The sequence below is a fragment of the Diabrotica undecimpunctata genome, chromosome 6 (genome assembly GCF_040954645.1).
Source record: "Diabrotica undecimpunctata isolate CICGRU chromosome 6, icDiaUnde3, whole genome shotgun sequence".
NCBI classification, from domain to species: domain Eukaryota; kingdom Metazoa; phylum Arthropoda; class Insecta; order Coleoptera; family Chrysomelidae; genus Diabrotica; species Diabrotica undecimpunctata.
Window position 1 is genome coordinate 6,829,914 of NC_092808.1, and position 14,565 is coordinate 6,844,478.

Consider the following 14,565-nt stretch of genomic DNA (forward strand, 5'->3'; position numbering starts at 1 on the left):
AGCGCCAGAAACTCTTCCCTCAGGCACATTGAACATATCAAGAAGCCATTTCTTACAAACCATAACGGATAATTCAATGTATACGAGCCCCTTCCCATGTCAGTATGTCCAACGATAGATTGATAAGAAAATTACATTTTAGAGAACAAAAATAAAAAAGCAGCGTAAATTTTAGAAGTTTTGCATCGAAGTGGATCGAACAACATTTTTGAATTACTTAATTATAGAAAACATTTTATAACGTAATGAAGACTATTAACTAAACAGAAAAATAATAAATTAAAAAAAAACACATAGAATATCTAATAATAACAAAAAAAAGTGTGAAAGTTTACCACTGAGTTACATCCCCTTTATATATAATGAAATCCACAATTCCTTAGGGCATAGTTTTTACCAAGTTCTGCCAAAATTCTAATGTAAACCAATTCCATATTTCTTGCAATTTTTCCTTCAATTTGTTGACGGACCTGGCAGGATGTTTTCTCGAACCTTCCAGAAGCCTCTTACAAGACATGCTGTTAAACTATATTGAAAAAATAATAAAATACCAAGTAAATTTTAAACATTTATTTTTTAATATTCTCAAATTATTTTATTTTTACAAGTAACTGACGAACAGTTTTCTGATAGTTTTTTTTGTTTCTTTTTCGTCACGTTTATGGACTTTTGTATGGGTACTCTGGGTGATCTTTAATTCTAAAACAGAGAGAAAATTTTAAAAATAGATGTAATTGTAAATGTTTTAATCGTAATACAATTCTCGTGCAAATTAAAAAGGAGACAGCCGTAAGATATTTTTTACGAAAATAATTTATTGTGTTATTTACAACACAGGTGCTAATCTATTTATTATATGTTTGATTTTCGATAAACAGAGTAATATTTGTTAAACTTTGGAATTGTAACCTCAAATCTTCTTTATTTTCTAGTGCATATAAGTACTCTGTTTTGTATATGCACTAGATGTTTCCGATCCTATCGGTCCAATTTATTTTATCAAATGCCGTTTTCAACAATCAACTGGATGACAGTTGCTTTAATTCAGCCAATGTAAAATTCTTCATCGAGCCTGCACCTCCTCTGCATTTGATTTTACCCTATTCTTTTAATAGAATCAGATGACATTTATTATTTTGAATCACGTATCCATTATACCCCGTTTCTCTATATTATACTAATTTCAATCTACGGTTGGTTCATTTCCAATTCCAAATTCGGGATGGTTCTAGCACCAGAGTAAAACGGGACTTCTTCTTCTTGTAGTGCCGAAGCATGTTGGCGATCATCATGACAATCTGTATTTTGCAAACTGTGACTCTGAAAAGATATGTGGTTGTTGTGTTAAACAACACAAACACGCAGATTTTTCAGCCAGGAAATATTTCGATTTCCTGGTCCTCATTTTCCTTCCACTTTTCCTTAGTGTGAATCTGTGAGAGTCCACGACTCAACTCCGTACAATAGTATAGGTAAAATATAACATCGTAGTAACCTGATTTTTATGGTTACTGATAAATCGTGATATTTTAATAGATACCACCGTGTCATCCGCATATCTGATGTTATTGATACATTCTCTGTTAATTCGAATTCCAGCTTCAACATCTTCTACTTCTTCTTGAAAGATTTCCTCAGAGTATATGTTAAACAGTAAGGGTAATAGTATACATCCTTGTCGAACCCCACGTTTGATTTTGATATCATCGGATTCTTCTGCCTCTGTACGGATAGACGATGTTTGATTCTAGTAAAGATTACTAATAATTCTTAGATCACAGGCGTTTATTCCAATATTTGTTAATATCTCCATCAGCTTGTCCATGTGCTTTACTGTATCAAATGCTTTATGGTAATCAATAAAGCATGCATAAATATCGTAATTTACATCTCTACATCGTTGAAATAGCACTTGTATGCTAAAGAGTGCATCTCTCGTGCCCACTGCGTTCCGAAAACCAAATTTTGTACGTCTGATTTTTTCTTCGCATAGTCTATATATCCTTTGATGTATGATTTTTGCTGCTGGTGGTCCGGAAATCATTGCAGGATAAAGATTTTGTTTTCTTTGGTAGAGCAATAAACGTTGACTCCAGCCATGATCTTGGTAGTACCGTCGGTGTTAAATAGCTTTATGAGTTCAGCATAGGTATGCATTGTCAGGTCCAGGAGCTTTGCCATCTTTTAGTTGTGATATTGCTTTTTCCACTTTATCTGATGTGATTGGTAAGTGGTCATTACATATGTGGGACGGAGGTACGGGACAGACAAGATATAATATCTTAGAGTAGGAGAAGAAGGTTATTATCTTCTTCTTCTTAGAGTGCCATATCCCTACGGAACGTCGGCGACTACCATGCTTATAATATTTTTATACTGATCTCGATCTTGCGCTACGTGTAGCAATTGGTACGCTGTCAAACCTGTCCACTGCCGCAAATTCCTCAACCAAGAGAGTTTTTTCCATCCTATCCATTTTTTTCCTTCGATTTTACCGTTGAAAATTAGCCGAAGGAACTCATATGTTGGTCCTCTGATTATATCTCCAAGATATTCTAGTTTACGCCTCTTAATAATATTTAATAGAGTTCGTTGATGTCCCATTCTTCGAAGAACTTCTTCGTTCATAGTTCTGCTAGTCCATGGAATTTTTAGTATCCTTCGATACAACCACATCTCAAACGCCTCGATTTTATTCATGATATCGGCGTTTAAAGTCCAAGTTTCACATCCATACAAAAGTACAGACCACACGTAACATCTTGTAAACTTTTCACGGATTTCCAAATTTAATGAGTTATTGGATAATAGAGGCTTGAATTTTTGAAACGAGTTTCTTGCCTGTTCAATTCTACATCGAATTTCGAAGGATGAATCTAGATTTTGGGTAATCCAACATCCAAGGTATTTGAATCTCTGAACTCTCTGCAGCGGTTGTTGGTTTAATATCAGTTGGGTTGCGCCGATATCCACTTTACTGGTCACCATGTATTTAGTTTTATCGATATTTATCGACAGTCCCCAATTTGTGCATTCCATGTCGACTCTATTGATTAGCTCCTGCAGATCCTCGATGTTTTCAGCTAGAATCACAGTATCGTCGGCGTACCGTATATTGTTAATTATTTCTCCTCCTATGATAATTCCTTTTTGATCTTTTAAAAGGTTAAGAAGGGTATTATAGTGAGTATAAAACAATAATATACGTAATTAGCTACTAGAACAGGAAAATAGATAATATTAGCTTTTAGTTCGGTAATAACAATGAAAAGTGAGATTACTAGAGTATAAAACATTAACAATAAAATCAATTATACTAACTTGGGATTAAGACTATCCATGTGGAACAGTCTTCCCTCTAGGTCTTTATCCAAAGCCTCCAAAGCTTTTAAATCTTCGGCGTCAAGTGTAAAATCAAAGAAATTAAAGTTTTCCTTTACCCTCTCCGGTTTCACACTCTTGGGAATAACAACGATATCATTTTGAGTTAAATATCTTAGCAGCACATGACTGGTAGCTTTGTTGTGTTTTTTTGCGATTTTGGTTACTACTGGATCAGCAAGAAGACTGGGGTTTTCTACTTTACTAAAACGTGTAAATTTCAATTAATATAAGTAAACAATTTGTTTATTATGAGGTGCTTCAATAATATTTGTAAATATTTAAAGTGCCGTAAAGTTGGGTTACTTTGGGCTATTTTTGAACTTTACAGCGTATTAACTTTTGAACCTAATGTTATTAATTTTTGTGTTCTGTCAAAATTTTGAGGTCCGAATTATATAGTGTTGTTGAAACTCGTGTAAACATGTGGTGACGTAGGTGAACAAAGTCAGACCAAATTTTGTAGTGGTTGGCTTTGGCCACCCTCTAGTGGCAAAACCTACAACTTTACGATGGCAGTGATTGCTCGCGAAGTGTCGTAAAGGGTGTGTGAAGGCGTACTAACCTATGAAAATTATAGATGTCACCCGGTCATTCGGGTGACAATAAAATTTGCAAACCAACGTAACGTAAACTCATTAACTACAGATTTAGTCAATCTTCGTCAAACCCCAAACGAAAATCCTTAATTAATTCCATAAAAAATGTCACGTCTTTTAAATGCCATTTCAAATCAAATTGAATCGCATATGAGGAAGTTAAGAAGAAGTAAGAAAAAATTTTTCCAACGACAAGCTCTAACCACATTTTCGGCAGGTCTAAGACAATCCCTAGGATCAACAATTCGATCCATGAGACCACTGAATCTCGATCTTGCGATCCAATATATTCAGGAAAAAATAATATTAGAGATAAATTGCGTTAGGCTTTCACGGCCATCGTCTAACTTATTAAACTGTTTATTCGGGCTGTTGGGCCGTTGTCTTCTGTTGAGATTTGTTCTCGACGTTTCGCCAACACTAGGGGTTGGCATCTTCTGGAGATGTTGATGCTTCGCTTGTAAGCAGAAACTGACGACGCGTTGTACTACGGAGGCAATATTTATAATTCCCACTCGCCTCCCCTCCACTGGTTTCGGCTTGAGGGGGCGTGTCGTTGTTTATAGTAGCTTTTTTATCTCCGTGTTTGGCGGGAAGGGCGTTTGTGGATTTTAATACTGGTATCCATGTTTTGTTGATTTTTAGTCCTTCTTCTATCCTATTGAAATTGTTTGGGTGCTTGTATATTTCCACCGCTTCCCGATATAACCGTGGGTAGTACAAAACTTCACAGTACTACCCACGGTTATATCGGGAAGCGGTGGAAATATACAAGCACCCAAACAATTTCAATAGGATAGAAGAAGGACTAAAAATCAACAAAACATGGATACCAGTATTAAAATCCACAAACGCCCTTCCCGCCAAACACGGAGATAAAAAAGCTACTATAAACAACGACACGCCCCCTCAAGCCGAAACCAGTGGAGGGGAGGCGAGTGGGAATTATAAATATTGCCTCCGTAGTACAACGCGTCGTCAGTTTCTGCTTACAAGCGAAGCATCAACATCTCCAGAAGATGCCAACCCCTAGTGTTGGCGAAACGTCGAGAACAAATCTCAACAGAAGACAACGGCCCAACAGCCCGAATAAACAGTTTAATAAAATATTAGAGATCTTCAAAAATCTCAGTTATTCCTTATTATCTTCTAACAAACCATCTGCCACTTCACAAACGTAGAGACACAATTTAACTCATACACCTGCTCCTACACAATGGCAGCCTGAGGTGCCCAAGCCCCAATGACCACAGTCATTCTTAAGGCCAAATCAAATGCCTTTGCAACAACAGACATTCAACAATAGTCTAAGAGGGACATTTTAACCACCTAGATTCTAACAAAATCAACAAATCACTCAATATGCACAAAATTCTAGGGCTAACCAACAAAATTTTTATAAACCAGTTGCTTCTCTTACCACAGAGCATTCTATTCTTCTTATTAATTACTATGTCACAAACAAAGCCCAATTCTACACAGACCAGCAAGAGCCCCAAACAATTACACAAGTCAGATTGCCAGTAAAAAAAACATCAGGTACAATCGTCATCCCAAGATAAAAAGTCGAGGTGCCATCCTAATAGAAACTCTCAACGTCGCATGTAATCAACTTGCCTGTACCGAGCTAGTCAATAACACCGATGAATATATCCAAGTAGCATTAACTGATTCCATCAAAAGTCAACCAATAAATCTCGAAGAATATCATATATACACGTCAGATATTATACCTACCGAAGACAATCTAAGGAGAGGATCGACATCTCAACCGATCATCTTAATACAGAAAAAGAATCTCACCTAAGACGACTTGCAGGGAGTTTGTAGAGATATTTCATCATCCCGACGATCCGTTAACATTTTCTAACCGAATAAAGCACCGTATACGAACCAGAGATAAAGTTCCGGTTTATACCAAGTCATATGGGTATCCACACATCCTTAAGGAAGAAACGCTTCGATACTACTCGAAGTTGATGGTTGATAAAAGTTTTTATGTGATGTATGTCTAAAACATTATATCACATAAAAACTTTTATCAACCATCAACTTCGACTTTTTTATCGAAGTTAATTAATTTTCCTCAGTTAACAAAACGTTTCTTGGCTTATTTCAGATGCTCCTGAAGATGCTCTAGGAAGCGAAAGTACTTGGGCAAGATTTAATTAATAAACTGTGCTCGATATTTGCATTTCATTTGATCAAAGATATTCTTAGTGTTAAATTGTAATAATTTGATATTAACCCATTAGCGCCTAACGGTACCATATGGGCTCGTTAGAAGGAGGTTTTTAAAACGTGAAGAATTTTTTGTAGTGGGGACTCCGAAGCGGTTTGAGTGGTCAGACAAGTTTAGTACATGTCGATACATACCTAGGAGAGTTTGTGCGAACCAGTGGTAAAAGGTTTCGTTTGTTTTGGATATTTGAATACATGTGATAGTAATATTCGTGAAAAATATGGACATCAAATTTGTGTAAGTATTATTTAACTCTGAAAATATTATCTAGCTAATTGCATTTATACGTATATTATCAATAACATGTGAAGGAATGTTAGTATGTAAAAACTGTTTTTGTCTAAATTATTATGGCTATAAAATTTGCCTCTAAACATAGGTGTGCCCATATGGGCTCGTTAGGCGTTAATGCCATTTAAGAATAATGTGTTTTATTTTAGGGGAATTACGCTTCAAGAAGCTCTAGATATAGCTTATGATGAAGGAAATGCCGTAGATATATATATTGAGCCTCCTGATAGTAACATCTTAACTGATGAAGACTCTGCAGATGAAGATGAGAGTGGTTTAGCAGACAATTTGTCGGCAGGACAACTGAGTGCTCCAGCTAAGATTGTATTTGCGAACAAAGACAGACTGGGACTCAACCTTGATAATATTGATATTTTATCTGCATTTGCATCAACTCATGTACATGTTCCAAATAAGGACAGTTATTCACTGAATATAGCCATCAAACCAGCAGTCACCAATTTTGTTGAAGGAGATTTGCAAACCGGTAGTCGTACATTTCCACCAGGGGACTACTCTAAATACCAATCGTTGAGCTGTTCAGAGATATTTGAATGTTTTTTCTCCGACGATTTGCTTCAAATAATTTTACATGAAACGGTAAACTATGCTTTATTTCAAAATTGTCCTAATCCTAATCTGACCATAGAAGAATTAAAAGTTTTTATTGGTATTCTGATCCTCAGTGGAATGAATGTTTTGCCATCGAAAAGAAACTATTGGGAAAACTCAGATGATATGAAAAATATTATGATATCAGAAGCCATGCGCCGTGATAGATTCTTGCAAATATGCAGATTTATTCATTTTGCTGATAATAACAATGTAAACACCTCTGATAAAATGTACAAGCTTCGGCTAATTACGGACCACTTAAAATCAAGTTTTCTTAAACACTTTATACCTGAACCAAATCTTTCCTACGATGAATCGATGATTCGGTATTTTGGTCGCCATGGATGTAAACAATTCATCCGTGGCAAACCAGTAAGATTTGGATACAAAGTTTGGTCGTTGAATACTCCGAATGGTTACTTGGTGAATTTTAAAGTATACCAAGGAAAAAATCCCAGATCAAATTCTAATTATGAATCAATTTTTGGAAAACCAACGACTCCTCTACTGCAAATGATTGGGGAACTAAAGGAAAAAGGAAACTTTCCGTACAATTTTTTTTCGATAACTTGTTTACAAATCCAAATTTATTATGTACTCTAAAAGCTAATGGTTATACTGGAACCGGCACTATAAGGGAAAACCGCTTGCCAAAGGACTGCCCTCTTCCTTCAAAAAAGGAGGTTGAAAAACAAAGAAGAGGATACTTTTCATACATTTTAGACAGGGAAACGGGAATAGTGTATGTTAGATGGATGGACAATAATGTTGTCACCCTTGCTAGTACGAGTTATGGTATTGAGCCAGTGAAGGCAGTAGACAGGTTTAACAGAAAAGAAAAGAAAATACTTCCCATACCAAGGCCTAATCTTATAGCGGAATACAATAAAAATATGGGTGGAACTGACCAAATGGACAACAACATATCTTGGTAAGTTTGTCTCTTTGTCTGCCTTTAGAATATAATTTTTTATCTGATTGTAGTTATCGCATTGGTATTAGATCAAAGAAATGGTACTGGCCCATATTTACTTATCTAATTGATGCTGCATTACAGAATGCATGGATTTTGTATGGGTTAATGGGTTTAATGGGTTAAAATTCTGCACTTAAAATATTTACATGTTGTAATGAAACACCCTGTATATGTCTATATAATAATTACCACTAACTATAAATATATTAACTACATTTTTTATTCTATACCTGCCGTATTTTTTCATAAATTCGTTCAATCCAGGTGATCCAAGTGTGCCATAAGACACGATCACAATGTTATGCTTTTTGCAGTAATCTCTGAGTTGTTTCCGCTGGAAGTACACGTGAAGTTCTACTTGAATGTTGGCTGGTTGAATTCTACAATTTTTCACTATTCTGTCGAGTTGGCTCACGTTAAAGTTGGAAACACCGATGGTTCTGGTTCTTTTCGCATCTACTTGCTCCTCCATTTTCTAAAAGGTAGGAATAACTGTTTATATTATATACAAGACAAGATTGGGAAACAAATAATCCAAAATTCGCCACAGCAAGATAATCGTTTCTCTGAATTCATTCTAAATCAATCGACAGTCATTACTCGTGGGTTGTCTAGGTCGCTGAACATGAATATGATAACGACGACGGTTCTCAAGATAATTGGTGTCCAGGGTGGACCTCATCTCCTAGAGTTTTATGTTAATTTCATTCTAAAGACTGACATATTACTCAAGGGTTTTCGTGATAGCTGAACACAAATATTTCGTTGAAAAATGACCTCAGAATATCGCATGCAATTTTATATAAAACTTCAAAAAATTATTTTTAAATTTGGTGCTTTCAAGCAGTTAGTACTACTGATACAATACCAAGTGATAAGTATTATAATTGCCTATGAAAAATCACCATTTTTTTTTATATAGACATATAAAAAAAAGTGGGTTAGTGTTTAAAACAAAGTATGTATTTTTTTTAATTTTGGTATTGTGAAAAATGAATTTATTTTAATTAAATATATATAATGTACAGCTGATGCAGATAGGACTATTGTTACAACTCACATAGAAATAGCAGAAAATGTTAACAAAAAAGTAGTCCTTGTGTCAGAAAATACCGATATCCTAGTACTAATCACTGCTATAGCTGCAAATAATCAAACTGAAATTTTCCTTTTGAACCGGTTCCACCACACACAGCGGAAGAAGCATGTTCTTCAAAAAAGTTTAATCATATTCCATTGGTTTTGGGGCATATCTTATTTTTGCATGCCTTTACAGGTTGCGATACAGTTTCTGTCAGCTTCTTTCAAGTCAAAATTAAATTTTTCTATAACATTTCAGAACAATCCCGACCTGGCCCAAGAAGCACAACATTTCAAATAAGTTGGTCTATCTGTTAAGAAAATAGTTAGCATGGCTGACAATTACTTTTAGTCATATTATTATATGCTGCCTCACTTAATTTCAGGAAGCCTAATATACCGGACGAATATAGACCATCAACTATTCATTTGACCTATCGCTATAGATATATATCTCATGGCTATTTCCAAAAATTAAAAGGTGTCGATTGGTAAAATTCTGCCATACATACCTATATATCAAAATATCAAGACGAGACTGGTGAATGCCCTTGTATTCTAAATGTTTCTATACGGAGCAGAGACTTGGACTCTTCGCAGACGCGAGCGCCAAAAAATTAATGCCTATAAGAAGTGGTGCTGGGGAGGAAAGCTGCGCATACCTTAGACAACTCATAGCACAAACGTTTCGATTCTAAACCAACTCTAGATTAAAAAAAGGCTCTCCACAATATGTCTTCAATGTATTCTGCAATTTTTGGTCAAGTGGTTCGCGCAGAGGTGACGATAGTTTGGAGAGATTAATTGTTTCTGGAAACGTTCCGGAGAAAAGATCAAGAGGACGATCACCAACTAGATGGTCTGACCAAATTAAGAATTCAACTGGAAACTCATTCTACGAAGCTCACAGAGCTGCTGAAGATAGAGACGAATGGAGAAAATTGTTAGGAATATTGGAAAAAATCATGATCCTTAGTAATAGGAAAACGACAAGAGAGAGAGAGATACATTATTTTCGCGAATCAAATTTCTATATCAAAGATCAATCTTGATGTAAATGGCTCTTGGCTAACTGTACTTACCTTCCAAACAGCCGCATGGTCAGTAGGAAGAGGTTCCATAGGCTTTCCAGCTTCGATAAATTTCAGGTATATAGGAGAATGCATCAAATATAAATCAACATACTCAAGCTGAAGCTTTTGCAAGGATTCTTTCAGAGCTGACTCAACGAGATCGGGATGGAGGTGCGTCGATGGAAGCTTGGTAGTAATAAAAATATCTTCTCTCTTAAGCTTGCCGGAAGTCAACCATTTATTTAGAACTTTGCCGATGACATGTTCGTTTTGGTATACAGTTGCAGTGTCGATATGGCGGTAGCCAGTTTCCAAAGCTACCTCAAGGGCGGCTTCCAGTTCTTCTTCATTGGTAGCCTAAAGAAATTTATGTTATTAAAACGATCTTATCGTATGGATAAAATACATATAATTGATGAAATAAAACATATTCTAGGTACAATATTGACGAGAATTGAAGATTTTTTAAGCGTTAGTTAGTAATGCTTAAAAATATCTTCAGTTCTCGTCTATCGAAGCCAGTCTATCCGTTTACGAGCGGCTAGGTCACATAGTTTTTTAAGGGCAGGTATTTTTCATTCCCGCATTGATGAGTTGGAATGTTATCAAGAAGCAATAATGTTTTCTATCTTTTGCCATTTTTTAATTGATGCATCCAAGCACTCCTCTGCGAAGTGTAAACGATCGGTATCGCAGACATATTGACGTCTTTAAAACAATGACAAGCATGGGCAATCAGTGGCATTAGCACAAGCTAAGGCAGTAATACGATCCTTGCTTTAATTCCAAGTGCTGCCAATTCACGACGTGACGCAAGAGTTTTTCGTGTAAAAGCTTTCCAATTAAGTCCAGTTTCGTCTGAACTGTAAATGTTTTGGACGTCGTAATTTTCTTGCTTCAGTAACTCCGTGGTTATTATTAGTTGTTGCCACTCTTAGATATTGAATCAGGGTCTTCTATACATTTTTTGCCACAAATAACATTCGATTGAAATAAAAAGCATTCGGTAACATTTTTCAACGTGTTAGTAAGTGGACTAATAAAAAAAATAAAATTGACCTTATTACAACTTTGCCTAGATTGTGTTTTCAAAAGCTATTCGGTGGTTCCTTTGAGGTAAGCGGCTTTCGCTGCGATCAGTGTTTTTGAGAATGTATATAAACAGAATGTTTAGGTAAAATAAACATTACATCAAAACATAAAATATTAAATTCTGCCATCCCGTATTAAATTGGATGTTTCGTTCTTTGGAAAGAGCTGTCTTGCGTATTTTGTTGTTTTATTTTTCCATTCGTTACAAAAATTGTGACCAGTAACACATTTCTTTTGCTATCTTCCTAATTTGTAGTTTCGACTAAAAAAAAATGAAAGACGAGTTTCGATGCGAAAAAACCAGCGTTACCAGTTTAGACTTTAGAGAGTCGTCAATGTCAACAAATCAACTGTACGGTCGATAAAATAAGGTTGTCTGTAGCTTCCATCTGTCTGTAGTAGAAATTCCAATCTCCTGACGATACTGCTGCACAATTCTTGCCGTGTGGGGCCTGGAATTATCTTCCATAAGCATGAAATTATCCCCAATAAATGGTGCAAATGGCACGACATGCTCTTCTAAAATGTCTGTTATATACCTCTGCGATGTAAGCCCACCCCACACCATTACCGAGCCGCCGCCATACTGTACAGTCCCTACGGTGTTACACTGTGCGTAGCGTTCCCCAGGATTTCTATACACTCGGTTTCTCCTGTCATCAGAAAAAAGACAGTACTTGGATTCATCGGTGAACGATATTATTCCCCAATCGTCATTATTCACGAGCAAAATGCAATCTTTGCTTTCTATGGTCTCTGGTCAATAATGGGCCAATTGGTGCCCTTCCAGGGTATAGGTCGTTTTCGGCAAGTCTCCTTCTAATCGTATTTTGGCTGATTCTTAAGTTATAACGATCCAAAAATTCATTTTGTAGAGAAGTACTGGTAACAAACCTTTGTCTCAGTGTACGAAGTATCAAAAACCGGTCTTTATTAGGAGTTGTAACCCTTCTACGGCCTTGACCGGGTCTTCTCGAGTTACTTCCAGTAACAGAAAAACGTGTTAACACTCTTGAAATGGTTGACTGGGTGACGTTAAAACGTTCAGCGAGTTCTACTTGAGTGTATCCTTCTTCGCGAAGACTAACTATTCTAAAACAGTCACTTTCTGACAAATTTCGATTTTCTTGCTGCTGTTGGTTCATTTCAAAGAAAAAATCATAACGTAATCCAATCCAACTAAATTCGAAATAAAATGAAGCACAATTAGCATGTTTTTAATTTTTTTGCAAAAAATGGTAAAAACATCAGCGTTTTTTACCGTTCTTTCGATAAATTTTGCAATATACCGGGGGTAACAATAATATATTAGCACAAAAACCGAAACATTATAATTATTTGATTTACCAGGGTTTTTAAAATTATGCGTTCATTTTGGAGCGCAGTGTATATGCCATTAAATATTTTTGTTAGTCGTTGAGTACCGTCAGTGTTAAATAGCTTTACAAGTTCAGCTAATACATTGTCAGGTCCAGGAGCTTTGCCATCTTTTGATTGTGATATTGCTTTTTTCCACTTCATCCCATATTACTCCTAATAACTATCATTCCATATTCACGGTTTCTGTATTCACGGCATATTTACAGAACATATACCCCGTGAATAAAGAGCTTCTACTTGATAATTGGATGTATTGAACTGATAATTTTATTATATAATTCTCTAGAACTTTCGTTTAAAAAATATATAAAAAGAGATAAGCAAATTAATAAACTCGTTAAATAACATCATATAAAATAATCTTTATTTACAAATCACTCCAAAAGATTGGAATTTTAGTCAATAAAAATCAAGATCAACGAAAATTAGAACTACATATTTTGGGCATTATACGAATTTTCATAGAAAATAATTATATATACCTAAATGATCTTAACTATTTCTAAACACAGCAAAAACATAGAAAACATAAAACCTATACAAAACAAACAACATCTGAGATTTTCGTTTGTTTTGAATAGCATATTTTATATCAACCAAACTCTAAAAGATTTAAACCTGTTGTACACTTTAACATTTTTTACTAATTTACAAGCTAAACTAACCGATAAATTAGCATGATTCATACATTAAAAAAAAAGACCTTGACATATCCCAGATACGCAAACATGCCTGAGACAACGGATAGGTACAAAGTGCAATGGAAGGACGCACCAACAGTCATGAAACACACGGACGGCAAAAAAAGGAATGTCGAAGAAGCATTCTTATTTGTTTTAAAATTGCGTATTTTAATTTCTATCTAAAAATAATCATACCTGCCATGTTCCTAGCCCCACTATGGGGATTTTTACACCTCCAATCATTGTCAGAGACATTTTTTTGTTGATAATATAGTTAACTAGAGACAGCGACTATAGAACTGTAGGAATGCAACTATCATAATGATTCATATCCATTTTATTTCGCGATATCAAGTACAGTAGATATAATTTTCATTTTATCCGCGTTAAATGCAGGACCGGAGTAAGGTTCAATATTAAATAAAAAAAGTGATACAGTAGACGGTACTGTTTGTAAACTAGCGTGAAGTTTCATACTATATGTTTTGTATTTTTAAAATTTAAATAATACTTTTTAAAATCCGTAAAATAGTTTCGAAACAAATTCAGATTTCTGCTTTAATCTGAACCTTCTAAAAATTGCAAGGTATAACAGACGTTGATAAAGATGTTAATAGAGACATGGGGAATCTAAAATTTGCATTCCACGACATGTTTATCAACTAAGCAGAAATCCTTAACGAATTTGTTTCTTGTACTCATACAGAGTAGATCCGAATAAAATGAAAAAGACAGCAAAGATTTGATTTGACGCACAAAGCGTCTATATATCTGTTGATACGTATTTCGACTTAATACGTCTCATCAGAACAGTTATTCATAGGCGTTCTCAACGTGAAAAATAAATCTTTTCTGTCTTAAGAAGCAACAATAAAATGGCTTCGTTATGGACGCAATAGCGACATCTGATAAAAAAATCCGTAAAATAGTTTCGAAACAAATTCAGATCGGATTCGGATCTACTCTGTATGAGTACAAGAAACAAATTCGTTAAGGATTTCTGCTTAGTTGATAGACATGTCGTGGAATGCAAATTTTAGATTCCCCATGTCTCTATTAACATCTTTATCAACGTCTGTTATACCTTACAATTTTTAGAAGGTTCAGATTAAAGCAGAAATCTGAATTTGTTTCGAAACTATTTTACGGATTT

At 35.2% G+C, this 14,565-nt stretch overlaps 1 protein-coding gene across 1 annotated transcript; it reads right to left on the bottom strand.

Moving 5' to 3' along the window:
* Positions 1–555: 555 nt before the first annotated feature.
* On the bottom strand, positions 556–13,767 carry LOC140443062 (dihydrodiol dehydrogenase 3-like). The gene is made up of 5 exons (XM_072534114.1): positions 13,608–13,767; positions 10,267–10,614; positions 8,335–8,579; positions 3,322–3,585; positions 556–699 (listed from the first exon to the last, which is right to left on the bottom strand). Exons 1-5 carry the CDS (start codon positions 13,665–13,667, stop codon positions 660–662), a joined length of 957 nt encoding a protein of 318 aa, XP_072390215.1. The 5' UTR covers positions 13,668–13,767; the 3' UTR covers positions 556–659.
* Between the last annotated feature and the right edge of the window lie 798 nt (positions 13,768–14,565).